This window comes from Mirounga leonina, unplaced genomic scaffold, assembly GCF_011800145.1.
Source record: "Mirounga leonina isolate KUSES-001 unplaced genomic scaffold, KU_Mleo_1.0 Mir_54, whole genome shotgun sequence".
In the NCBI taxonomy this organism is placed as follows: domain Eukaryota; kingdom Metazoa; phylum Chordata; class Mammalia; order Carnivora; family Phocidae; genus Mirounga; species Mirounga leonina.
The window spans coordinates 10,168,636-10,194,201 of record NW_023270812.1 but is presented as its reverse complement, the minus strand read 5'-3'; the positions used below and the strand labels follow the sequence as shown (position 1 = coordinate 10,194,201).

Genomic DNA, 25,566 nt, shown 5'->3' with positions numbered 1-25,566 from the left:
AATTTCACAGAACTTTGGAAACAATCTTCAAACGTCAAGTTCACTAACAACTGAATGGAACAATTGAATGAACAAATGGATAAACAAATGATTTAGCTTACTAACTGTGAGACATGGTTAAGTTCTTTAAAACCAGATGGGTGCTGCCCAATGTGGGAGATACTGCAACAGGTAGCTATTTAAAGTTAAATTAATTAAAATGAAATGCAGTGATGAGTTCAGCTCCTTAGTTGCACGAGCCACGTTTCGAGGGCTCAGTAGCCACATCTAGCCTGTGGCTGCCATGGACAGTGCAAAAAGTTCTCTTGGACAGCACAGCTCTATTCAAAAAATCCCAAATGTGTGATCTGTTCTGAAGCTCAGCTCCCTGTCTAGTCAGGTCCGAGAGTTCCAGTGACAATTATCAGAGCTCCCTTCGGGACAACATAAAATGATGCATGTAAAGTCCTTTGCAAATTGTAAAATGCTATACTCAGGAGGCGTTGTGGTTTTGTTTTTTTAATTATTGCAATGTTGTAAAATCACATAGTCTTTGAGATAACCAAAACTTTGGCCCTTGGATCTTCCAATCATGTTGTCGTTTTCAGAAGTTATGCTATATATCTTGAATCCCACATTTACACCTGTTCTTCTTTTTTTTTAAGATTTTATTCATTTATTTGACAGAGAGAGACACAGCGAGAGAGGGAACACAAGCAGGGGGAGCGGGAGAGGGAGAAGCAGGCTTCCCGCCGAGCAGGGAGCCCGATGAGGGGCTCGATCCCAGGACCCTGGGACCACGACCTGAGCCGAAGGCAGACGCTTAACGACTGAGCCACCCAGGCTCCCCTATACTTTGTTCTTTAAGACTGAAATACATCTACATTCTGTACTATTGACGATTTCTTTTAATGCGAAAGGTACCATCATATATATATATATATATATATACACATATATATATATTATATATGTGTGTGTGTGTGTGTATGAAAATGATTATTTTATTGTAAGGACTTTATCTAGAAATTAATAGGGGAAAACTGCAAGTATGTACAAGTTGATAAAAGTCCTAATCTTTTGCCCCGTTAGAAAGTGGTTATTGTAGGGCACCTGGGTGGCTCAGTTGGTTAAGCGACTGCCTTCGGCTCAGGTCATGATCCTGGAGTCCCGGGATCGAGTCCCACATCGGGCTCCTTGCTCGGCGAGGAGCCTGCTTCTCCCTCTGACCCTCCCCCGCTCATGCTCTCTCTCTCTCTCATTCTCTCTCTCTCAAATAAATAAATAAAAAAAATCTTTAAAAAAAAAAAAAAAAGAAAGTGGTTATTGTAGATCACAGAGAAGGTGAATGAGTAACAACCCCCATGGTGCTTCCTGGAGTCAGTGATAACCAAGTCCATTAATGCACAGGGGCCTTGATGACCTGCGTGCCTCTCACACAGAGGAGAGAGAGAAGGGGACTTCTTGGTACAGACTGCTCTTCCTGTGCCCCGATTGGTTTCTTTAAGGGAACTACGAATATATGTGTCCACTGATGGTTGACACCTTTAATCGGCATGATGGAAAGAAGCCTGAAGAATGTCCTTGTGGTTTCTTTTGGATTTCTGCTTCTCTTCACAGCCTATGGAGGTCTGCAGAGTCTGCAGGTAAGTGAGAACACTTGTGCGTGAACGTCTGTCTCTTGGCCTTCAAGAATCCCCATGGTCACAGAAGACGAGGAACGTAGAATTTCTGATTAACCAGTTCACCCCCAAATCCTCTCAAACAGTGGTTTCTATATGCGAGCTTGCAACGCACAGCCTCACCCCGCCAGCAGGATTACACAGCAGAGAGGGTGTGATTGACCCTTGGACAAGGGGTGTGGGTTGATTTAGTGATGTGATAAGACATTCTTCACCTTTGGATAGAGGCTCAGGATGAATCATGGTGAATTCTATGGTTTCAGGACTTTGGCTTTGTGGTTGGGGTAATAACGTGAATTTATCAAGTTTCACTAAATTATATAGATGCTAAGCCTCTTTAAGCAATACAGTGAATTTGGACAAAGTGGTCTCTATAAGTTTGACCCCTATGGTACTCTTTCCTCCTCGGGCCTCTCTAAACAGCTGTGGCAGGGGTCACATGTGCCTGGGAGTAGATTTGCTATATATGTCCCCAGATAGTTACTTTTTTTTTTTTAATGTATTTGGCATAGGGGCAGCCATCCAGGGAGAGCAGACGACTCCCCCCTCCCCGCCACCCCCCGCACACCCAGGTCCTCCCCAGGCCGCCTGGGCTCCTGGGAGTAGAAGCACCCACAATCGTTGCTGGGGCCCCTTCTTCCTTGGAAGACCTGAGATGTTAGGGAACCAGACCTCCAACTCTGGCGTGGGGCAATCCCCCCCACCCGCCCACTTCTCTGCCTTCTTTCCTAGACCTGACCCAACATGTTTCCTTGCTTGCTGATCCAGAATATGTAAACATGGTTTAACTAGGACTGTCTCCATCAGTCAGGACTGGCCTAAGCAAAAGAATGCAATGACATGGACGGAAGTGACCTTAGGCATGGCTGTGTCCCCACGATGTTGGGGGCACCTGCCTGTTCCTTTGGCTTTCATCTGCTCAGCTTCATTCTCAGGCCTCCAGGGGGTGGTACAGATGGTCCCAGGTGTCTCCAGGGTCCCAGCCCTGATCCGAACTCACCCCTGGACCCGGGCGCCCACCTACAAGCATCCCCCTGCTGCGGCCCTCTCACTCCTGTGGCTAATGGTCTCCTACTAGTCATTCAGGTCTCCACTGGATGTCCCCCCCTTCTCCCCCTTCCCTGCTCCCTGGAACCAAAGTCTGGATGGGGCACACTTGTGTGTACTCCCCTGGTGCTGTGGCAGGCTCTGCAGTAAGCCCGTGAGTCCCTGATGCCGGAAGGATGGTCACTCTCCGTGACCATGTCCCCCTGACTAAGACAGTCCTCAACATACAGGAGGCAATCAGTGGATAACTCTGTGCATGAAAGTCAGCGGTGCATGCTAATCTCCAGCTTACCTACCTTCCCAGGCTCTCCACGGGCTTAAAGATCTGACCCTACTCCCCAGGACTGAGCCGGGACTCCTCATGTTGTAGTCTGGCAGGCTGCCCAGCCTCATCTTCCCAGAAGAGCTTCAAGGCTCTGGACAAAGCACTTAAATGTTCCCTGCTGCCTTTCAGCTCAGGACGAGGCCCATGCAAACTCATCCCCCACATCTCCTGCCTCCCACACCTCCCCCCCTTCCTCAGGTTACCCCCTCATCCTCCAGATCTCATTTGGTCTTCACTCCTTCTAGAAGGTCTTCCTGACTGCACTGGGCCAGCGTCCCTTGCAGGACTCAGGCCCAGTTGCAATGGCCTGTTCGTTGGTGTTACTGACCCCCGTCAGCTCCTGTCTACTATGCACACCTGGAGGGCAGTGGCTGTTGTAATTTCCTTTGGTTTCGCTAGAGCAGTGGACAGAGCCTCTCCTGGTAAGTGCTTAAGGATGTATTTGTTGGGTGACTTAAGTGAATGTCCTACTTGCTTATGTGAGCAGGTCTTGCATAATTCAAATTTCACACGCACACGTACTCATCCGCATACAGTATTCTGCAGGTCTGCTCTTCTAACACACGCAGACGCAGGTGTTTGAACACCGGCATTCACGTAGAAAAGAAATTTGCTTTTAAAATTTGATTCCCACTTTGGCTACTGAAATCTGTCTTCCTTTTCAGTGGTTTGCAGTCAGATTTCATTATAAGTGACCGACATACCTTGCTGATTTGTAGCAGCACTGGGTGTGGAGGAGAAATTCCAGCGCACAGAAGTGCTGCATGCTTCTCATGAACATACGAGGAGCCACGCTCAGTAACACAGGAGAATTTCATACGTTTGTATTAAGGAAACAAAAGGCTCAGGCTGAACCAACTCTCTCACTCCACACTCCTAGCAACCAGAGTCATAAGCGGAAATTTCTAGATAACCCCTAAGTCAGAGCAGAGTGCTCAATTTCCATCTTCCAACCAGATTTCAGAATTTTCATGACTAGCTGTGGTTACTTTCAGTATCAAATAATCCACAAATACAGTTATGTACCCGCTTTGGGCAAGGCATCGGGAGAGATTTGGAAAGAATAGAATATTGCCCATGTTGGGGGATCGTTGTCAGCTGGGGTGACGTCGCGGGTCACCGGTGGCATGTGCTAGAGGTCAGGTGAAATTCTAGCATAGGATCAAAGCAGCGGTCTCTGTGGATGAAGTTATCCTGGAGCCCTTGGAGACGCTTGATCTACACTTGAAGAATGGGAACCCTTTGAAAAGCGAGGACAAGGAAGGTCAGAGCACGTCGAGGGGTGGGGCAGGAAAGGAAGAGAGAAAGAAGAGAGAATCTTGGGAGTGGTGGGTGCTATGCAGAGTCAGAACTCAGCCCAAGGGTTTGGGGTCCACAGTAGACAGAATGACAGTGAGGAAGTGCCAGGGGGCTGCACCTGCCCTGTGCAGGTTACCTTGCCTCAGAACATTGTCTTGTCAGAAGGGGGACCAGATAGGAAGGAATGTGAACAGTCCAGGCATTAAAGTACCAGCTTCCAGATCATCTAACTATCTAGCTGTCCATATGAATCTACAAGGAGACAATGTCCCCATCTTTATCTCTTCCATGGGGAAAATCACACCCATTTCTCAGCCTTAAAGGGGAGGAATGCAAAGCTGTTCTATAGACGGGAGCAGATGCCACAGAGGGCATGAGGCCCTCTGCCCCACCGTGACCCCAGCACCGAGGGCCTCAGGTTTCCCCTCCCTAGTCTCTAGCAGCAGCTGACTCTCTGTTGGGACTGTGCTGGTTTCCCCCCACACTGCACCTGTCAGCTGGGAGGGGGCCGCCCGCCAGGGAAAGCCTATTGCTGGTGGTCTCAGGAAACTAGTGCTGACCTAGAGCTCTTTCCCCTTGGCCACCGGCCCCTCTGACCAGGGTGGTTTTGTCCCCCACAGAGCAGCCTGTACAGTGAGGAAGGCCTGGGGGTGACGGCACTCAGCACGCTGTATGGTGGGGTGCTCCTGTCCTCCATGTTCCTCCCGCCGCTCCTGATTAAGAAGTTTGGCTGCAAGTGGACCATCGTCATCTCCATGTGCTGCTACGTGGCCTTCTCCCTGGGCAATTTCTACGCCAGCTGGTACAGCCCGCACAGCTCCCGCCCTGCTTCTGGGTCAGGCCTCAGGTTCAGCTGCCCGATGACACCCCACTGCATCCCCTTTAACATGAGTGCTGCTTCCTGAAATTTCTCTCTGCTCCTGGACAGGATAATGTGGAGGTTTTCTTCCCATTTTTTTCTCATCAAGATGTCTCTGTCCCTTTTGCTGGGCCCATCTCCTCCCACCAGTTCCCAGCCATGACCTTCCCTCAAGTCTGTTGTGGGCCTTGAGCTTCCCTCCCTGCACCAGGGCACTTTTGTGGCCCCAGCAATGAGAGCTAGACCCTAAGATAGCCAGGGTGAATTTCAGGGGATTTAGCAGAATGTGACCAATGGACCCATTGGTCCCACCATACCTTCATCCCATCACAGAAAGTGAACATGGCAGGGCTGGAGCTGGTGCAGGGGCCCAGCCTGAGCCCTGCTTACTCCCTGATTGAGAGGGATCCTCCGGGACCACGCCGTAAGGGCACCAGCCCCTCGCTCTTATTCCCAAGAACACACCTGTCAAACATCTCTTTGGAGGGATGCCCGTTATCATCCAGGACATAATGATTACGGTGACTTCATATTCTTCTTTTTATTACTGCCCTAGAGTTTTCATACAGAGTCCTCAATGGAGAGGGTGAATCAATCAATCAATGTTTCAAAAATGAATAAATCATTTTAAACGTACAGCTGTCGGAAATACTCAAAAGCCACCCAGCCTTACTTGTAATCTCAGCTCATTGTAGTTGCTTTCAAACACAAAGAAGTTCACTGGCAGTGAATTTCTCTCTTGCTAATGAACCTGAACCAGAAAGGGCACTGGGTTTCGTCATTTATCTGAGTCTGATGGATGGTGAATCCATCGACATAATAATGCTTATGATGCGCTAGGCACGGAGCCTCCTTTCCACAGAAGCGCGGAAGAGCGGAGGGAGAAGAGGCATTGTCTGTGTTTTACTTTACAGGTACACCTTGATTCCCACCTCCATACTGCTGGGTCTTGGAGCAGCCCCGCTGTGGTCCGCTCAATGCACGTACCTCACCATCACGGGAAACACACAAGCAGAGAAGGTGGGAAAAGTTGGCAGAGACGTGCTGAATCAGTACTTTGGCATCTTCTTTCTCATATTCCAGTCATCCGGTGTGTGGGGCAACCTGATCTCATCCCTGGTGTTTGGCCAGATGCCTACCCAAGGTAAAAGGGAATAGGGCTCAGTGATGGCCCCTGAGAGGGGCCCCCACCCCATTCACGCACATCTTTATTCCATGACTCGGGCAGGTGAACTACCTAAAGACGTGGTTCTCAGCTGCCTGTGCCCCGGCCTCTCCTGGTTCCCAGCTGTTCTCCAGGACAGTCTGTGCAGGTCTGAGGGTCTGTCTTGTCCACAAGTGCCCCAGCAATTCTGACCCTGCCCTCCCAGGGGCAGGCGGAGCACTTGCAGAGCATTGCCCGTGGGAAATGGAGGGCCACTGACAGTGGAACTCGGGTTCATGGAGCCATCACTATCCTTTTAGACCAAGAACAGGCTCAACTGATTTATTGTCCCACTGAACTGATCCACTGTCCAGTGTCTTAAATGTTCCACATAAGACCAGTTGTCCCTTAACTGATTTCAACATCTGATGGCTGATGTCTTAACTCACGTCTTTACCTGACCTTGCCCAGACATGGCTGTAAAGTGTGTATCTGTTTAATGTCTGCACCCTTTGATGTCTGAGGATTTAAACCAAGGGCAGAGGAAATAAATCTCTCCAATTCTCACAGGCAACCTTTATTCATGGGGTGAGACGAAGGGGAAGGTCTTAACTCCTGACTCTTACCAGGATTATCCCTATCTCTCTGTCCTGGTCCTCCATCCTGCCATCCCCTATGAAGTCCCACCTTTGGGAAACTCCAAAATCCTCCTTCTCCTGTTTCTCATGTGATGTCATCACTTGCTAAGTGCATCTGAAGAAGGGAAACCATCGGGTGGATGGAGACCCATTTTTACTCAATATTGCTTATCAAGGTCAGCAGTAATGCAACAGAAACTGGGATTAAGGTTCAGCCTCTATAACACGACTGGTGTGAAATGGAGTGAACAGCTTTACTTTTAAAGACATTCAGGCAAGTGAGCTTAATTCTCCAAGTGATCTCCAGACACAGACTCCGAGGAGTGAGGCATCCCAAGAGCCCTGCAAGGCTCCTCCGCCTCCCTCCAACCCGCCTCTCATTGTCTGTGCTGCAGACATCACCAGCCAAGTTCTATGTGATGAGATTTCTATTATGACAACTGTTCTTTCTCCCGTGACATCTCCCCCCTCTCTCCAGAGACTCTGACGTGGTCTGAGAGTCTGACGCCTATTCTAATGCTAATGTACCTTATTTCTTCTTGAGTAGTTTGGAAACGGTGAGCATTTTCCTTATGTCCAGAAAGTCATACAACAAGCAGCCAGCATTTATGGCTCATTTGTCTCGTGTCTAAAATCACGCCTACAGATGTGTGCCCAAGAGGAAGTGTGTTTTGAGGTACTTGGTCACACAAGCCCACATCCCCTGACTTTGACCTATCGTGACTCTTGCCTGTGGGGTGTCCAGGCTCCTGTTAGCCACGCAATTCATTCCTCATGCCCCTGGTCCTATCCGTTTCCTGTGTTCTCGTGTCACCTTTTTGCTTCCGATGGCACAGAGGCCATCCCAGAGGAGCAGCTCCTGTCTTGTGGGGCCAGTGACTGCCTGATGGCCGCGGCGTCCACCAACAGCACCCAGCGTCCCTCGCAGATGCTCGTCTACACCCTGCTGGGCATCTACACGGGTACGTGCTCACAGAGGGTGGAGCCCCAGGGAAAGCAAACCTAACTCTTTCCTGTGTTGAAAAACAGTATCTTCCCAAAGTGCAAGTATTCCTGCAAAATGTGTTCAGCTGGGTTGCACTCAGGTATTCTTCATATGAAATCAAATACAGCAGAACAGGGCTATCTAACAGTTTCCTGTGATGATAGAATCGTTTTTCTTTTGCAAAGTTCAATACAGTAGCCAGTGGCCATGTGTGCTTATTTATATTTTTATTCACAAATTAAAAATACTGTTCCAAAGTTACAACGGTGGGGATTGTTGGTCTCAAGGAACAGCCCAGGCCATGGAAATGCATTTTCTGCATCCTCAGCCCCCACATGAGGTTCCCCGCTGCGTGCTTTCACCAGCTCTGCCCACAGCTTGGGAGGGGCTGGCTTTGTGAACCTGGTGGTCCCAGGAAGCCCCCGGCCGCCACACGGTGTCACATCAGGCTGGTGAGATGAGGCAAAGAGAAAAAATAATTCAAGTCCTCTTTAGAAGATGATCGGCCTAAGCTCTCAGACTATAATGGCGGCTGAAAACCGTTCTGAGGGGTTTTCACTGCCTTTCAGAGAAGCGGGAAAAGCATCAGGCTCTTGGCTGATCTGTGGCTCCCAGAGCACTGAGTGTCGTTAGAGTTGCCAGAGACGGAAACCTGACACTGGTACACGGACATCCTAAAACCGGGGAGGACTGAGAGGGCTTCTGGGTAAAGAGGAAAAGGAGTAAATACTAGCCCTCGATCCAAATAACACAGGGGTGCAGAAAGAGGGGCAGTCACACCCGTGGGATTAGGAGGGCACAGGTGTACCTCTGGGGGAGCGAACAGTTGTCTTGAATGGAGTGTGTTTGCATAGTCAGCCCATTCACGTGGTTCAAAACGCACCCCCGGGGAGAGGGAAAGCCCCCTCTGTCCCTCCTCCTGGCCGGTTTGGCCGAGACCACCCCCAGTCGGTCGTTCCTGGACCCAGCGGCCGTGTGACAGCGTGCCTCACGCCCTTCCTCCCTGAAGGCAAGCAGCTCCGCATGGGTCTTTCCCTCAGCTGCTCCCCGTGGGGATTGCCCACCTTAGCGTATAAGGAGCTGCTTCGTTCCTTGTCTTCGAACGAGCAGTATCCCCTTGTGTTCGGGATGCACCCAGTTCCCACCCTCCCCTGTTGTGGGGAAACAATAAACATAAAGCTCAGCAAGTGATAACCTCTTAGGACTTGTGGTCCCGAGAAGGGAGACTGGCTCTTGCTGGCAGTTACCTGAGGGTGAGGATGAGGGAACAGTGGCGGTGAGGGGCGCAGAGGGCCCCGGTGTCTTGTGTGGTGCGGGCCGGAGGCTCTGCTCGGGCTCGGCAGGCTTGCTTCACTTAGAGCAGGATTTGAAACCAATGCCCCAAAGGAGAGGAGTAGCCGGTGGCTCCCGGCTCCTGTGAGCCCCCCAGCACCAGCCCTCTGTCTTCCCTCCAGGGAGCGGCATCCTGGCGGTCCTGCTCATTGCCATGTTTCTCGAACCCATCAAAGATGCTCAGCAGGAAAGTGAAGGAGAGAAGAAGTTACCTTTTTGGTCCACCCTGCTGTCCACCCTCAGGCTTCTTCGAGACAAGCGCCTGTGCCTCCTGGGTCTGCTGCCTCTGTACAGCGGATTTGAGCAAGCCTTCCTCGCGGGCGACTACACCAGGGTACGAGAGAACTGCACGGGACGCACACCCCAACACCCATGCGTCTCGGGGCCCCTGCCCTGGGGCCGGGTGGGGGGCGCAGCTGCTGGGGCTGGAGAGCGGAGCCTTCGGTTCAGGAGCTCAGCGTCCAGGTCACTGCCCCCGTCCCCCCGGAGCTCGGCCTCATCTCCAGGGACCAGCTCTCACTGCAGAGGTGTCTTCAGGGAAAGGGCCCAAGCTCTCCGGGAGTCATCACCTGTAATACTTCCTTGTGTTAAGCCTGCCTGCAGCTCACGCTTTGCCCTTCTTTTAGGGAAAGACATGAAACCCACGAGGAACACTGGAATTCCTTCCCATGCTAGTTTTCAAATTATGCCTTTCAATCTAGCAATGGATTGGCTCTCGGGCACTGTCGCCCTGTCTCTCCCTAGACACCTGCCTGCCCACGTCGTGCATAGGGAAGGCCTCTCTGGGGGCAGGCCAGCAGAGAGACACCTGTCCCCCAGGGCTGGCACAGCAGGAATGCGAGGCCACCGTCCACCACCATCCCTCGTGGCCGCGGCATGCTCACGGAGGTTTTGCCTCCAAAGCTCCCCACCCACGTGCTTCGTGTCCTGAAGATCGTCCTGGGGTGCCATGGGAGGGATGCCTCAGACAGGGGTGGTAGAGAGCGGAGACCCCCTTTTCCAGGAAGTGCTGGTTGGGAGCTGGGGTGCCAAGGGGCCGGAGAGCCAGGACCAAGGCTGCTCCTTGAGGATTGCCCTTCCTTGACCAGGAAACTTCTCTAGCTTTGTGCCCACCACAGCTCCCTCCCAGGTAGACGTGCCGAACTAGCCAGATGCCCAGTTAAATCTGAATTTCAGGTTAACCACAAATATCTTTTAGGACACATATGCTCCATGCAGGATGCGTGCGTCATAGATTCTCTCTGGTCCCCCCCGCTCCTGGGACAGTCTTGACGGAGAGTCTTGGAGTTCCAAAGACTAAAGACAAAAATGACAAAACAGTCCTTTGGCATTTGGCCGCGGCCCCTCCCGTGGGCTTTGCTGTTGACCACGTGGCATGTGACCTCAGCCACAGCCCCCACCATCCCAAAGCAGCAGAGCTTCCTGTCCAGCCCACTCGTCTGTGTGTCTGTCCTGATTCTGCCTGAGGACAGGAGTGGCGGGTGTGGGTGTGAGGGCGCGGGCCGTGGTAGCACACGCTGTCCCGGGTCCAGGCTGGGGCCACTCTGTACCCCACCGTCCGGTGCAGGAGCTCCCCTCTTTCTTCTTGTCTGCACAGAGAGCCTGTTCATTTTCTTCACAACTGCTTCCTTTCTATTAGGATTTTATTTGCGGAGCTGTTTCAGGTTCATGGCAAAGTTGACAGAGGTGTCTGGCCCCACACATGCACAGCCTCCCCGTTACCAACATCCTGCCCAGAGGGAACACTTGTGCCAACCTGTGAACCTGCCATGACAGGTCATCATCTCCCACATTAGGGGTCTCTCCTGGTGCTTGCGCTCTGTGGGTACGGACACATGCGTAAGGACACGCGTCCACCATTATGGTGTCACGCCGAGAGGCTTTGCTGCCCCGAGAGTGCTCTGTGCTCCCCCTGTTCATGCCTCCCCACCCTCTGTCAACTGTCTGGTGAGCAGAACAGGAAATGACCAACTCCACCAGGAACGGCTCCAATGGGCCCCGCGTAATTCCTAAGAACCCCACAACACACAGCAAAGGCTGCGTGGGGAGAATTGTGTGCAGGTGTCTGTCCTTGTTAGTTCCCACCCACCTTGGGCGTGTTCTCCTCCCCGGAACCGGGGGCGGAGGGGGGGCGCGCAGGAGGCCTAGGCGAAGGTCCGGGCCAGCCCAGCACGTCGGCCGTCCCACCGCAGAACGCATGTCACCCGTGATCCCTGGCCCAGACTTGCCAGCACACCACACGCGGCCGGGTAACCTCCCCTGTGCTTCCCCTGCAGTCCTACACCACCTGCGCCCTGGGGATCCAGTTTGTCGGGTACGTGATGATCTGCTTCTCGGCCACCAACTCGCTGTGCTCTGTGCTGTACGGAAGTCTCTCCCAGCACACGGGCAGAATCGCTCTCTACGCGCTGGGTAGGTTGACCCGACGGCACCCGCGGGTGGGAATGGTGGCGGGTGGACGGCGGGGCACAGACGGGGGCCCAGCTCAGCTCAGCCAGGGTGTGTGGGCTGAGTGTGCAGGGCAGGCGGGGAGGCTTCCTGTCCTCACCTGGCGGGACAAGACTGTGTTCTAAGCACGCCTCACCCTCTGTGTCTCTTGGGAAGAGGAGAAAGAAGAAGCAGAGACCGTGTGAATAATAAGGGCACTGACGAGCCTGTGACCCGGGTGCCCAGTCCAGGCTCCCGTGTCTGCAGCCGGGACACAGCGAGGAGGGGAAGCAATAAGCACTAGTCAGCGTCCACCAGGGGCCGCGGCATCTGCATAGGTTTTCCCCTTTCATCCTTCCAATCGCCCTGGGTGGACACTGCCCACTTTACAGATGAAGAAATTCGGGAACAGAGGAGGGTGGCGAGTGGCCCCAGGCCACACAGCCACGGTGAATGCAGTAGGCAGCTCCCTTTTCTGCAACGTCATAAGCTGTTCCATGCTACATTGTAGTCATAGACGCCACAGTGTCCGCAGGAATCATGAGGCCAGAACTCTTTTTTTTTTTTTAAGATTTTATTTATTTATTTGACAGAGAGAGACACAGCGAGAGAGGGAACACAAGCAGGGGGAGTGGGGGAGCCCGATGCGGGGCTCGATCCCAGGACCCTGGGACCCTGGGACCACGACCTGAGCCGAAGGCAGACGCTTAACGACTGAGCCACCCAGGCATCCCTAGGCCAGAACTGTTGACACTGGGGTAAAGTCAGGAGGAAGGAGCCTGGTGGCTCTGCCCACCTCTCTGTTCACATCAGCACCTGCTGGGGAGCCCAGCGACATCCCCATGCCCCCAGCACTCACTGAGAGCCCAGCACTCCCTTCCGACCCTTTGGGTCTCCTCAGCTGGGGCACGATGACACTCCCCGCAAGGCGCAGGGGCTCGTCTCCCCAGCCCTGCCTGGACGGTGAGGGGCCAAAGATGAGCAGAGCGTCTCCACCCGCCAGGTGCGCCCTGCAGTGAGAGACTGTGAAGGGCACACTAGCCGGTCTGCAGGCACTTGCAGTGTCAAAGTCCAATTGAGGAAGGCTGTTTGGTGTTTCCAGGAAAGATTACTTATATGTTGAAGCAAACAAAGCGGTTCCCTGAGCGTCACCTGGTCCAAGCCTCCCCTGGGCTGCGCTCACTTCCTGCTGGTTTCTGCCCTCTGTGCCCACAGGCGCGGTCACCCACCTGTCTTGCATCATCGCCCTCTTGCTGTGGAAACCTCACCCCCACCAGCTGGCTGTGTTCTTCGTGTTTTCTGGCCTTTGGGGCGTGGCCGACGCCGTCTGGCAGACACAGAACAACGGTGAGTCTCCTCTCGGGGGTCCCTACCTAGGCCAGCGTGGGGGACACGTGGTGGCGGAGGACCCGCCATCCCGGGGCCCCTGGGGAGGTGACGCACCACGCAGCAAGCCTAGAGCAGGAGGCAAGCAGGGGGGCCAAGGGTGCTGCAGGTGCCTACGTGGATTTGAGCATTTATTCAGACCCAGAACACAAAAGAAGGAAATCAGCCGCGGGCACAACTTTCTTCCCTAAGAATGGTGGTCCCCTCGTGGCTTTCTGTTTGAAGAGCTTCCCTGAGCAGTGGCACGGCCCACGTGCTAGATGCTGGAACCACGGGGCTGGAGGGGCCTTCTAGGCACAGTCGGCCCCAATGGGGAGAGAGGTGTGTAACCCCTGAGTAGAAGAGCAGGCAGGTCACTGTGACAGCGACCAAGCAAGGGGCACGGGGACCGGGGTGCAGTTTTCTGAGGAACTGAGTTGGGGGCGGGAGGCGCGGTCAGCCGGGGCTTGTCTGGAGGTCAGGCCTGAGTGGGGCCCCGGCTGGCTGTCCTCAGGCAGGGCTGCAGTGTGGGAGGCCGTGGGGGGCCGGGGGGAGGCCGGGGTGCCGGGAGGGAGGCTGCAAGTCTGAGACCACGGTGCAGAGTCTGTGTCCCGAGAGGCCGCTTCCTGGTTCATAGAGCTGTCTTCCTGCTCTCCCTCACGTGGTGGGAGGGACAAGGGAGTGCTCGGGACAGGCGCACGGGGACACAGATCCAACTCATGAGGGCTCCGCCGTAAGACCTCCTCGTCCCTCAGAGGCCCCACCTCCTAACACTGTCACCATGGGGTTAGGGCTCACCCTATGAATCTGGGGGCACAAGTGTTCTGGCCGCAGCGGATGGGACACGCCGAGGGGACAGGCTGGGCCAGGGTGCTGGGGGTAAGGCGGAGAGGATGGGGGCCTGAGGGGGGCCCAGGCTGCCTGGGGAGGGGTCCAGCTTTGCTCAGCGTTGGTGCAAGCAGCAGAAAGGGTCCAGGGGGGAAACGACAAGGTCAGCTCCATCGCATTATGGGGGGACAAGGGGCTGCGGGTTCACTTGGGGAAGACAAAACAGCCACCCGAGGGGGCACAGTGCAGAGCAGGAGGCCAGGGGAAGCGGGTCGAGGCAGGACGCGCCCAGGCCAGCTGGTGGGCGGGGCGTGTGGCCTCAGGGCAGCGTCCCCAGGGTGGGGGGACGAAGCGGAGGCCGAGAGAGGACACTGCTGGGGGACTCGGCTCTGAGAGGTGGTTGTTTGTAGGGTTCACCACTCACCATGATTGCTTTAGATGCAGAGTCGGGGACCCCGATGAGAACAGGGGAGATGGGGGGCCGGGGCCGGTAAAGGACAAGGTGGGGGAGCTGAATGAGGACATGAGGACGAGGATGGGGGGACAGGAGGACAGAGGGGTCCCCCTTGGCCCAGAGGAGGGCTGCCCTTTTTCGGGGGACCAAGGGAAGGGAGTGGGAAGGAAGAAGCTCAGGAAGCCTTGTCACCACGGGAAGAGGAGTCAGCAGGGTTCCCACGGAGCGCCAGGCAGCGGCAACCGTGACAGACAGCGTTACCGAGCTACACGGTCAGCCTTGGGGACAGCGGACAGAGCCTGCCAGCCAGGCACACTCTCCCCACACGCGTGGGGCCGCAGAGCAGAGCGCAGATGGTGGGGCGCTTGCATGGGCGGGCTCTGAGGGCAGAGCTGGGATTTGGGTGCAGGCCCAGAGCCCTGCCGTCCCGTTGGGCAGTCTCGGGAGCTGGCCGGGAGAGTGGGGGGGCTTTGAGCCCGTGTGGAGCCACCTGGTGCCCCCGAGGCTCACCGCCCACAGAGCGGAGGACAGGAGGTGCTGACACACCACCAGTGAGCTTACACAGGACACAATGTGGGACAGAGGCTATCCGAGGTCGAACCAGGCGACGGGGGTCTGGGTGGGGGACACAAGGCCCCATGGGGCTGGGCAGCGAGAGAGACCCAGCGGAGGAGGGGCGGGTGGCCGCACAGGGCTCAGAGGGCCTGGCCTGACAGCGGGGGTGCCCAGGCTGGGCTCTGCCGGATCTAAGGCTTCTGGATGGGGTGCTGTGCACGGACAGCGCACTCCCGCCACACGGGAGCCACCCGCGGGAGGGACATCCAGGTCACCGGGTGCGCAGTGAGTGGCCGGAGCCTCGAGCAGAAGTCCCGCAGGAGGCGGTCGCCCCCGCCACACGGGGGGCCGCCCACAGGAGGGACGTCCAGGTCACCAGGTGCGCAGTGAGTGGCCGGAGCCTCGAGCAGAGGTCCTGCAGGAGGCCGGCGAGCCCTGGCGGCGACCGGAGCGGGGGGCCTGATGTCCTGATGTGGGAGTCTGCGGCAGCCGAGCGGTGGGCGTGCTGGGGGCGCCTGTGTTGGCCGTGGGCCGCGCTCTCCATGGTGAGACGAGCTGAGGGTGTCGGGGCTGCCGCTAGGAGGGGGCAGGAAGCAGGGGTGTGGATGGCACGCATGCAAGGCCGCTGCCCGAGGGCTTCCATCTGAGGAGGTGACCGAGAATGACAGCCCTGAGTTTCCCACAGGCCCGTCTCCAGCCTGGGACGGGAAAGGGGTGCCAGGCGCCCCAGGATTTGGCTCCGAAGAGAGCCTCCTCCCCTCGTGACATCACGGCCAGCCCCGCGCTGGGAAACACGTGGGGGCTAGAGAGTGGGTCAGGCCATCCGCAAACAGCACGAGGGCCGGGGCCTGGCCGCTGCCCCTACCGCCATGGTGGCCTCGGTGTCCCTGCGGTGGCTCCTTCCTCACAAGCCGCGTGTGGCCAGCTCACAGAACAGTTGCATAAACATCTTCGCACAAATCCGGTCTGCTGGATTCAGGCGTCCGGGCTTCCCGGCCTCCCTACCGCCTCGGGGGCACAGGTGGCTTTCGTCAGCTCCCAAAGCAGGTGACAGACGAGTGTGTGACTCCGAGCCGTGATGGAATGTGGTTGCAGCGGTGACAGAAACTGTTCGCAGAAACCCGCAGGGTCAGTCCAGAGAAGTACCGATTCCACGAGGAACGGTAGTCGGAAGCACCTTAGCTTTTTGGGCAGTCCAGAACTGGAGACCAGGGACAAGTCACGCCCCCCGGGGAGCATCGGGAGAGAACTTCTTTCAGCCCCCGCCTGCAGGAGTGAGACCCGTGCGTTCCCAAGGGCACGCACGTGCCGTCTTGCCTCCCACGGTGTTAGCCGAGGCCGCTGAGCTCATGGGCAATTTTAAAGTATTTACACATTAAAAGCCAGGCAGGGGACTGGGGTACGGGGTCACATAATGCCACATGCAGTAATCCTCTAGATGTTTCAGACGACTGCTGTGACCATGCTTGGCTTTCTTCCTCCCCGAGACGCAGGAATGACGACGGTTTTCACTGTCCTTTTCTTGCCAAGGACAGAAGAGCCTGGCAGGCAGAGCCTTGTCGAGATTGTGCGGACGAGGTTAGGTGAGGTCCAGCGAACACCTGGGACAGTCGAGCACAGGGGGTGGCTGAAGAAAGACCCCCTGGAATAAGGGTACTAATTTAAAATGAATTATTTCTGTCTTTATGTGCCGACAAAAAGTAACTTTTTTCAAGGAAACATCGGTTGTTGGGGGAAAGTGTTCTTTTCATTATCTGAGCGTTTCTTCTGGAGTCGAAGCTCGCAGTGATCCTCGCGGGGAGCGATGTTTTCATCACCCAGTCCCCTGCGGGCTGACTGCGCCGGGCTCCCGGCCACGCGGCTTGTCCTCGGGCTCCCTGTATTCACGGAGACTGCAAATTTTGCGTAGCTCCCGCCACACCCCCCAGAGCAGCTCTCTCTCATTTTTGTTTTTTTAAGTAGCGGGTTGGATTGTCATCTTATTCTCCCGGAACGTGGGTCTCTCATTTGGGAGGACATGTGAGGGGAGCCACGCCCTTTCCTAATTAATGAGGCCGAATAGGATTCGGTGCAACCTAACCCTCCTCTCTGCCATTGCCTCTCAGTTCAGAACCTGGCGTGGAAGCAGACCGGATGCCCGCGCACCCCGGCCCTCCTCCCTGGGGCAGGGCTGTGGAACCGCTGCTCCACGGTCCCACGGGGCTGGGGCGCCAGCAGCCTTGGGAGCCACGGATCTGGGCCACCGGCTCCAGTCTGTCAGTCGCCCTGACAGTTCGGCAAAGAGGGGTTCCATTGCCATAGAAACCCTTGCACACCAAGGCGCTGCGTTTGAGATTCAGAGTATCTGGTCTAAAAGTGCTCGCTTGCCCTGGTAGCCGCCGGAGGGGCTGTCTCGGGTTCATACACACAGAAAATCTGCCTGTGTTACATGCTCAGTTCACTGACCTGTCCTCTCCAAGCAAACAAGACTGCCCGATGCCAAGTCCACCCCTCATGCGCAGACAGGGGTCAGCCTCTGGTCACTCCCACCCGCGCCTTCCTGGGGAGGACGAGGCTGGGAGCAAGGCTTCTTTTCTTTTTAAATAAACCTTTTATTTTGGAATAATTTGAGTTTACAGAAAAGTGGCAAAGACAGTACAGAGAGTTCCCATATACCATTTTCTTAGTTTCCCCTAATGCTAATGTCTTGCAAAACAGTGGTATGTTTGTCAAAACTAAGAAATTAGTGTTGGTACATGACTCAACTAAACTTTAGACTTTATTTGGCTTTCTCCAGTTTTCCCACTTTGTGTGTCCCAGGGTCCCACTCAGGATCCCACCCAGGATCCCTCCCATGGTCCCCCCCGCAGTCCCATCCAGGGTGCCACCCAGGGTCCCCACTGCATTGAGTTGCCTCATGTCCTTGGTCTGATCTGTGACCGTTTCTCTTCCTTGTTGTTCATGACTTTGACACTCCTGAAGAATACTGGTCAGGTATTGTAGCGTGTCCCTAGTTTGGGGTTGTCTGATGTTTCTCATGATTAGGCTGGAGTTATGGGCTTTGGGTAGGAAGACCCCAGGGTGAAGTGCTCTTCTCATCACATCCATCACTGACGATGTGAACCTTGATTGCTGGCCAGCTCGGTATCTGCCAGACCTCTCCAGAGCAGGGTTGCTGCTTTTCCCTTTCCACAGCCAATTTTGGGGAGCCAGTCACCACATCTAGCCAACAATCAAGGGGGAGGTAATAAACTCCACCTGCTAGAGGGAGAGTCTGTACAAAAATCATGTATAATTCCTTCATCGGGAGTGTTTGTCCCTTCTCCCCAGTTTATTTAGTTATTTACTCAACCATTTGTCTTCATTACTATGGGCTCATGTACGTATTATGCCCTTTGGGTCACAGTCCAACCGATGTTACTTGTTCTGTTGCTCTAACTGTTTTAGCTTTGGCCGTTGGGATCTTTCTGGGGGCACTTGTGCCTTCTGCCAGCCATCTGTTTCCGTTTTAGTACTTCCCTACCTCCCGGTGCCACAAACTATTCCAGATCCATCTCCTGGGGCAGCACTAGCATCACCCGTTTCTCCACGGACCCTGGGTTCATTTGATTGGATAACAGGGGTAGAAAATAAGGTTGGCGTGCTGGGCATGCTCATTGCATCTGAGATGACAAGGCTCTGGGCCAGAGTGGGGAGATGGATGTGTGCGTGCTGACCCACATGCGCACATGTCTGCATTTCTGCATCTGCCTGTCCGTAGGGACCTCAAGTGAGGATGAGTCCCCACTGGGGTCCCCGGCTCCCCTCCAGCACCACGGGTTCATTCTGGCCCTCCCCCTGCTGATCCGTGACTTCCCTCTCTGACAAGGAGAAGCCCGGCTCCCCCTGTGCGCGCCACATTGCTTATTTGTTCAAACCTAGTCTACGTGTGAAGTGACTTCAGAATTGCTGAAATATGATTTTACCTACTTTGTTTTTCTCTTGAATGTCTTTCCCCTCTGCCCACTATGTCCCTAAGTAACTGTTGGAATTTGACACAATTAATGTGTTGCTTTCTTTATGTTCGGAGTAAAATAGGATCCAGATCATGAGTAATTTCCTGAAAAGCCCGACTCGGTAATTTATAATCATCACAATCGAAATTTAATCTTGAAATCTAAAGCTGCCAAACTATAGATCAAACACATTACTTTAAAATTAGCGTTGCCATATTACTAGAATATTCATGGAATTGGGGTGTGTTTGCTCTGTATCTGCTAAAGGCACCCTTGTACCTGTTGGCCACAGATCATGGAAACACCTACCTCTCGCAGCCATTGTGTTTCAAACGTGGATCTTCCTCACTAGCATCTCATGTTTGGATCCAGTTTTAAGTGTCACCCTCTAACAAAAGACAAGCGATCTTTATTTAGTGAGTTAGTTTTTATTTAAATTCCAGTTAGTTAACGTACAGTGTTATATTAGTTTCAGATGTACAATGTAGTGATTCAACATTTCTACACATCACCCGGTGCTCATCGCAAATGTACTCCTTAATCCTCATCACTTGTTTAACCCAACGTCCCACCCTTGTCCCCTCTGGTCACCATCAGTATGTTCTCTATAGTTAAAAGGCTGTGTCTTGGTTTCTCTCTCTCTCTTTCTGTCTCTCTTTTTCCTTTTGCTCATTTGTTTTGCTTGGAAAGTTCCATGTATGAGTGAAATTATATGGCATTTGTCTTTCTCCAGCTGACTTATTTCAATTAGCATTATACTCTCTAGCTCCATCCATGTCGTTGCAAATGGCAAGATTTTGGGGAAGCCTGGGTGGCTCAGTTGGCTAAGCATCCAACTTTTGATTTTGGTTCAGGTCATGATCTCAGGGTTATGAGATCGAGCCCCACTTGGGGCTCTGCACTGGGTGTTGAGCCTGCTTGAGATTCTCTCTCTCCATCCTCCTCTGCTTCACCACCCCCCCCAAAAAAATGGCAACATTTCATTTTTTCTTATGGCTGAATCATATTCTATTGTATATAAACACCACTTCTTCTTCATCCATTCACCAGTCCGTGGACATTTGGGCTGTTTCTATAATTTGGCTATTGTAAATAATGTTGGTATAAACATAGGGATGCCCTTTGAATCAGTATTTTTGTATTATTTGGATAAATACCCAGTAGTGCAATTGCTGGATCATAGGGCAGTTCTATATTTAACTTTTTGAGGGACGTCCACACTGTTTTCCAGAGTGGCTGCACCAGCTTGCATTCCCACCAACAGTGCACCAGGGTCCCCCTTTCCCCGCATCCTCGCCAACACCTATTGTTTCCTGTGTTATTGATTTTAGCCGTTCTGACAGGTGTGAGGTGGTATCTCATCGTGGTTTTGATTTGCATTTCCTGATGATGGGCATCTTTTCATGTATCTGTTGGCCATCTGTAGAAAGACAAGAAATCTTTAAAATAACCTTAGGAGTTACTAAATCCCAGATCTTGTTATTAGACTCTCATTGTGGGTGTGCTTTCATTAAGGTGGCACTTCACAGCCTCGGCACCTTCTTCTGAGCCTTCCAAACAGCCTCTTGTTTTCCCAAGCACACGGATGTTGTTTATGACGTATATCTGATCTTACATCTTTCTGATGGCCTCATCCTCCTGAGTTCTTCCCATGGTAGGCAAACAGCCGAGTAACCAAATGCCAAGAACCTTCTGAGTGTTGACGTTTCCAGACAGGGTTGCAGGAGACCTTGCTGCTGGCCTCAAACCAGTGCCAGAGAGGCTTCTCTTCCCTACGTCCCTCCCCTGCGAAATGTAGGGAGGAGGAAAGGGGCAAAGGGTAAGAACAGGATGAGAGCAGGCAAAGGAATGTGTGTGAACGTTCCACGTGGGCTCTCCCTCCCACAGCTGTCCATCCTGCCGAACGGGCAGTCCTAGCAAAATCCCTACAACTTTCCAGACTCCAGCTGCCCCAGAAAGAACAGTCTCTGGTGCAGATCATGGCTGGTGCCCCTGGGGCTGGGGGCAGACGTAGGGCTTGCTGTTCTTCTCCCCCCACCCCGCATGCTACAGGACCACACTGATATTTCTGTTTACCTATTGTCTCATTCATGGGCAAACACGGCACCTTGGCCTGTGCTCTGCTCTGGCTGCACGTCCTGTGTTACCTCGACTCCATCCTGGGGTGGGCTTTTGGGTAATAACTAGAAGGAGAGAAGACGAACAGGCAGCTCCCTTTGCGGTTACCCCGCAGGATGTGGGCTTGGGGTTTTACCCGTTGGCGCCCTACTGACTTCAGGAAGTCACTGTCCATCCACTGGTCCACTTGGTCATTCACTAAGTGCTTTGGCTGACACTATGAGAGCATTGGAATTATTCTGGGTAAGAATGAGACACTTGGTGGGATGGCATCACGGAGAACCTGACAGAAGAACCACAGGGGGACCATCACCAGAGAGGTCTGGCAAAGGGCACTTCCCACCAGGCCTGCCGCATGCAAAGGCACAAGGCCCAGAAGCATGGTCAGTGGGCCCGAAGCAGGGGCGCACGCTCCACAGTGACAGGCGGTGCCCTGGAGTGAAAAGGTCAGGTCACAGAGGGACCTGCCCCCATGAGGAGAAGATGCTTGATCTACCCCAGAGCCGGGCGGGGTTGCCGAAGACTTCCCCGAGTGGGAGTGACATGACATATTTGCACTTTGCAAAGATCATCCTAGCCGCAATGTGGGGAGTAACACGGAGCAAAGTAAGACAAGAAAGGAGGAAATAGGTCAGTGTGGAGCAGACGAGAGACAAGGCAGTGAACAGTCCAGGCGAGACAAGTGGGTCACATGGAGAGGAGATCCAAACGTTCGGAGTCCAAATCCACTAATGGGCTGTGGGCTCCTCGACAGCAGACGTCATGCCTTTTCATGTTGCAGGACTCAGTGCTGTGCCTGCCATGCAGTAGGGTGTAGACAGGCAGCAGTGTAGACAGAGGCACAAGGGATCTGAACCCAGCGTGTGTGACATGTGGGAAAGACCCGGCTTTGTTTCTAGACTGAAGAGAAGGAGGTAAGAGAGGGAGTCAGGCTGAAGGTGCAGGACAGGGGTTCCATGATGGGGTGAAGTCCCCGAGGGGACGGTAGCAGAGGGGGGCCTCTGTGCAGGGCCCTTTCCGGGTTACGGTGGATGGAGTGCACAAGGGGAGGTATCCTTGGTGAAGAGGCGAGGCCACCGGCCAGAGGGGAGGGGAGGTGGCCCGGGCAGCTCAGGACGACAGAGCAGGATGGGCCAGCACTGGGCCTCAGCTTCCTAGCTGTTAACCCCCTCTATACATCGGCCACCTCACTCAGCTCAGGAGATGGGGAGCTTCTGGTTCTCATCCAAGTATATCAAATATTTTACCATCCTGCAAACTGGAACAAAAATCATTTACTTTCACCTAGAAGCATTTATCAGACTGTACTATCCTGCTAGGACTGTCAACAGAGTACAACAGATGGGCGACTTAAACAACAGACATTTTTGTTTCTTACGATTCTGGAGGCTGGAGGTCTGAGACCCAGGGGTGGGCAGGCTGGCCTCTGCTGAGGCCTCACTCCTTGGCGTGTAGACGGCTGCCTTCTCCTTGTGTCCCCACATGGTCGTCCCTATGTGCACATCTGTGTCCTGACCCTCTCTCCTTATAAGGACACTAGTTGTGGGATGAGGGCCCTCTCTAATGACCTCATTTGCCTTAATCACCTCTTTAAATGCCCCGTCTCTGAATACAGTCACAGCCTGAGGTCCTGGGGTTAGGACTGCTTGTGTTTGTCTTTGCTTCTGGACTCCAGCAAAGGGCCAGGCCTCATCTGACACAGGCCAGGCCTCTAAGCTCTGCTTCACTTTTCTACGTTCTCACTCCCCGAGTGATAGGCTGGACTAACTCCGTCCAGTGCTAACATTGCCTGAGTCCCGAACTGTATGTATAATGGTTCTTCACTGCTAACAAATGTCTCCAGACGTCCATAATCCCCAACAGAAAACAATTCTGTCCTTTTAAGAAGGAAACTTTCCTGACTTTGTTGACAAAACTGGTCAGCGGAGAAGCTGCACTGCTTTCAGCAATAATTGAAAAAAACCATTTGAGGTTTTGTAGCAACATGTTCATGCGGTGTGTCCTCTGCAGCTCTGTACGGCGTTCTGTTCGAGAAGAACAAGGAGGCTGCCTTTGCGAATTACCGCCTGTGGGAAGCGCTGGGGTTCGTCATTGCATTTGGATACAGCACGTTCCTGTGCGTCAACATCAAACTCTACATCCTCCTGGGAGTCCTGAGTCTGACCATGCTGGCGTACGGGGCTGTGGAGTACCTGGAGGCCAAGAACCTGGCCAGGCCAGCTGCCTCAGAACAGACAAAGCCAGCGGAGGGGGCAGGAGCAGAGACGGCCATGTGATGGGGTGTCGCAAGAGAGCTCTACCCGGCGGGCCTCAGGCTTTAGAGCTGATTCTTCACAACAGTGTCAGCAGTATTTAGCCGTCCTGAAGACAGAACGTAGATACATTTTTTGTATAATTTTTTCCTATTCTAACAAGTTTTCAGTCCACCATGTCACCAGTGGAGATGGAGAGTATGCATGAAGGAATCCATTAATGTCGGACACAAAGAAGAAAGTTGAGTGCATCATCAGCCAACGGCAACTTGCTTAGGTAGAACCAAGAGCTCCCACCTGTTGCTGTACTCACTGTTGTTGTTGTTTGTGAAAATAATGAGTCGGACACTCTGATTTTACAAATGGGTAAACTGACATCCGAGCAAGTCAGCTGACTCCCTCTCAGAGTCAGTGAGTGACAAAGCAGATGAGAGTTTATGTCCCTTGAAGTTTACAGACTATGAGTTTCTAAATAAATGCAACTATATGATGGTCGTATCTCCCATGCAGATACTTTTATTCTAAATACTCACCTAGCTCACACACACCACGGTCATCACATAAGTGAGTTAGCATGCCTGCGACTACAATGCGTAAGGCTAACAACATGATAAACCTGGACCGTGGGCAGATTTGTTACCTGTTACACGTACACATTCTGATCAGGACCCACGTCCACCAACAGTCTATTCCCATCCTCGTCGTCTGTCACCCCTGCTAATGCTGGCTTCTGCCTCCTTCTGAGACGTCTTCCTTCTCCCTGGAGCTCAGCACCCTCTGGCGCCTCTGACGGAAGCCCTGGGGTGTCCCTTTTCCCCCTTCACCCTGAGGTGCCATCTTTCCTCCTTGGTCCCTGCCCTTCACCAAGGCTGCTCCATCCGTGTCCCAAGAAGGTGGCCCTTCTGCACATTCCCACACCTCCTGCTTCCCAGTGGGCAGCCCCCCTCTGGCCCCAGCCTCCACCCCAGCCCAGCATTCTTCTGGGCGTTTAACAAAGTCCTATCATCTCCCTAAAACCTTTTCGTGCCCCCCTCTTCAACGAGGCAAGTGTCTCCAGTCCCAGGGCGCACAGGAGGCTGCCAGGCTCCTCTCCAGGACACTCTGCTCCAGACCTTTGCTCACACGCTTCCTCGACCTTGAGAACCTTCCTGCCCCTCCACACCAATGCACCCAGCTTATGTGACTGTCCTCACAAGCCTACGCAACTTATATTCTGTTGTACTTAGTTTTTGTATGAGCATCTCCCTCAACTGAACCTTGAGCTCTGCCATGTCTGGGATACAATACCAGCAGGCACTTAGTGAATGTTTGTTGAGTGAAGAAAATCCATCAATAATTCAAAGAACTATTCACCCATTCCTTGGTCTCTCCATGAAATTCCAGCCAAACCCTGCCTCCCTCACCTGCTCCCGCAGTCAATATGAGTTGAGTCCATTAGCCTGGTCCTGTGGTTCCCCTCCGGCTGGCTCACTTGCTCCTCCACGGCCTCTGTGGACCCTCTGCCCACCTCGCATCCTCCTCATATCTCCTCTGCTTCTGCAGGGAGGGGCCGGGCCTCCCCTTGTGTCTCCATCCGAATCATTTCTGCCCTCCCATCCTGCCTCCCATGACTTCTCGAAGCCCTCCATGGTCTCAGCAAAACTGAGTCTTCATGTTCTCTGAATCTCGTGATGTTGTTTTCCCTTTTGCGTCACATTTGTCTGTGAGAACTCTTGACCATCTCCCAACACGGAGTTTCGGTTATTTCACAAAAACTCAAAGGTATTTGTATAGAAGGCCTTCCACGAGGGGTAGATGACAAGCATGATCCCTCCAACTTGGAGGTTTAGGATTCCGGACATAAAGGATGTGCAGCTCCTGGATGCAAATCAGGATAAGACAGGCTGATTTGCAACTGACCTTTGGTTACTCTCTCAGCTCAGAGCCTTTGTAAGTGAGACACCTTCACTTACTTAAGAATACCTCATACCTTCCAGAGAGGCCCTTGAAGATTGTCCTAGAGATAACGGGCCGGATTCTCCTGACCCCGCTAGGAGTCTGCTGAGGCATAGATGGCACTGAGGAGTGCGCCTTGAGCCAAAGGTCCACGGAAAAGGACCCACAGGCTGAGAGTAGGTCCAGGAAGTACGGGCAAAGCGCTGCAGAGAACACTAGGGCCACCAGTCCAAGCCCATGTCCGGCGTCAGAGCCCAGACACAGAGGGGACGCAAGCTGTCCTGATATTTTATGTTATTTTATCTTATTTATTTTGTTTTATTTTTTTAAAGATTTTTTTTGCAAGGCTGGGGATGTGTCCTCTGTGA

The 25,566-nt window shown here is 53.5% G+C and overlaps 1 protein-coding gene across 1 annotated transcript; it reads left to right on the top strand.

The window, feature by feature from the left end:
• The first annotated feature begins 1,538 nt into the window (after nucleotides 1-1,538).
• LOC118001820 (protein unc-93 homolog A-like) lies at nucleotides 1,539-23,407 on the top strand. The gene is made up of 8 exons (XM_034991962.1): nucleotides 1,539-1,625; nucleotides 4,953-5,134; nucleotides 6,106-6,335; nucleotides 7,810-7,935; nucleotides 9,413-9,624; nucleotides 11,567-11,702; nucleotides 12,933-13,064; nucleotides 23,022-23,407. Exons 1-8 carry the CDS (start codon nucleotides 1,539-1,541, stop codon nucleotides 23,285-23,287), a joined length of 1,371 nt encoding a protein of 456 aa, XP_034847853.1. The 3' UTR covers nucleotides 23,288-23,407.
• Nucleotides 23,408-25,566: the final 2,159 nt, after the last annotated feature.

Coding starts and splice junctions, on each gene's coding strand:
- LOC118001820 (XM_034991962.1), top strand. CDS start 1,539: ATGGAAAGAAGCCTGAAGAATGTCCTTGTGGTTTCTTTTGGATTTCTG. Junction 5,135..6,105: donor GGCAATTTCTACGCCAGCTG/GTACAGCCCGCA, acceptor TTTACTTTACAG/GTACACCTTGATTCCCACCT. Junction 9,625..11,566: donor TCGCGGGCGACTACACCAGG/GTACGAGAGAAC, acceptor CTTCCCCTGCAG/TCCTACACCACCTGCGCCCT.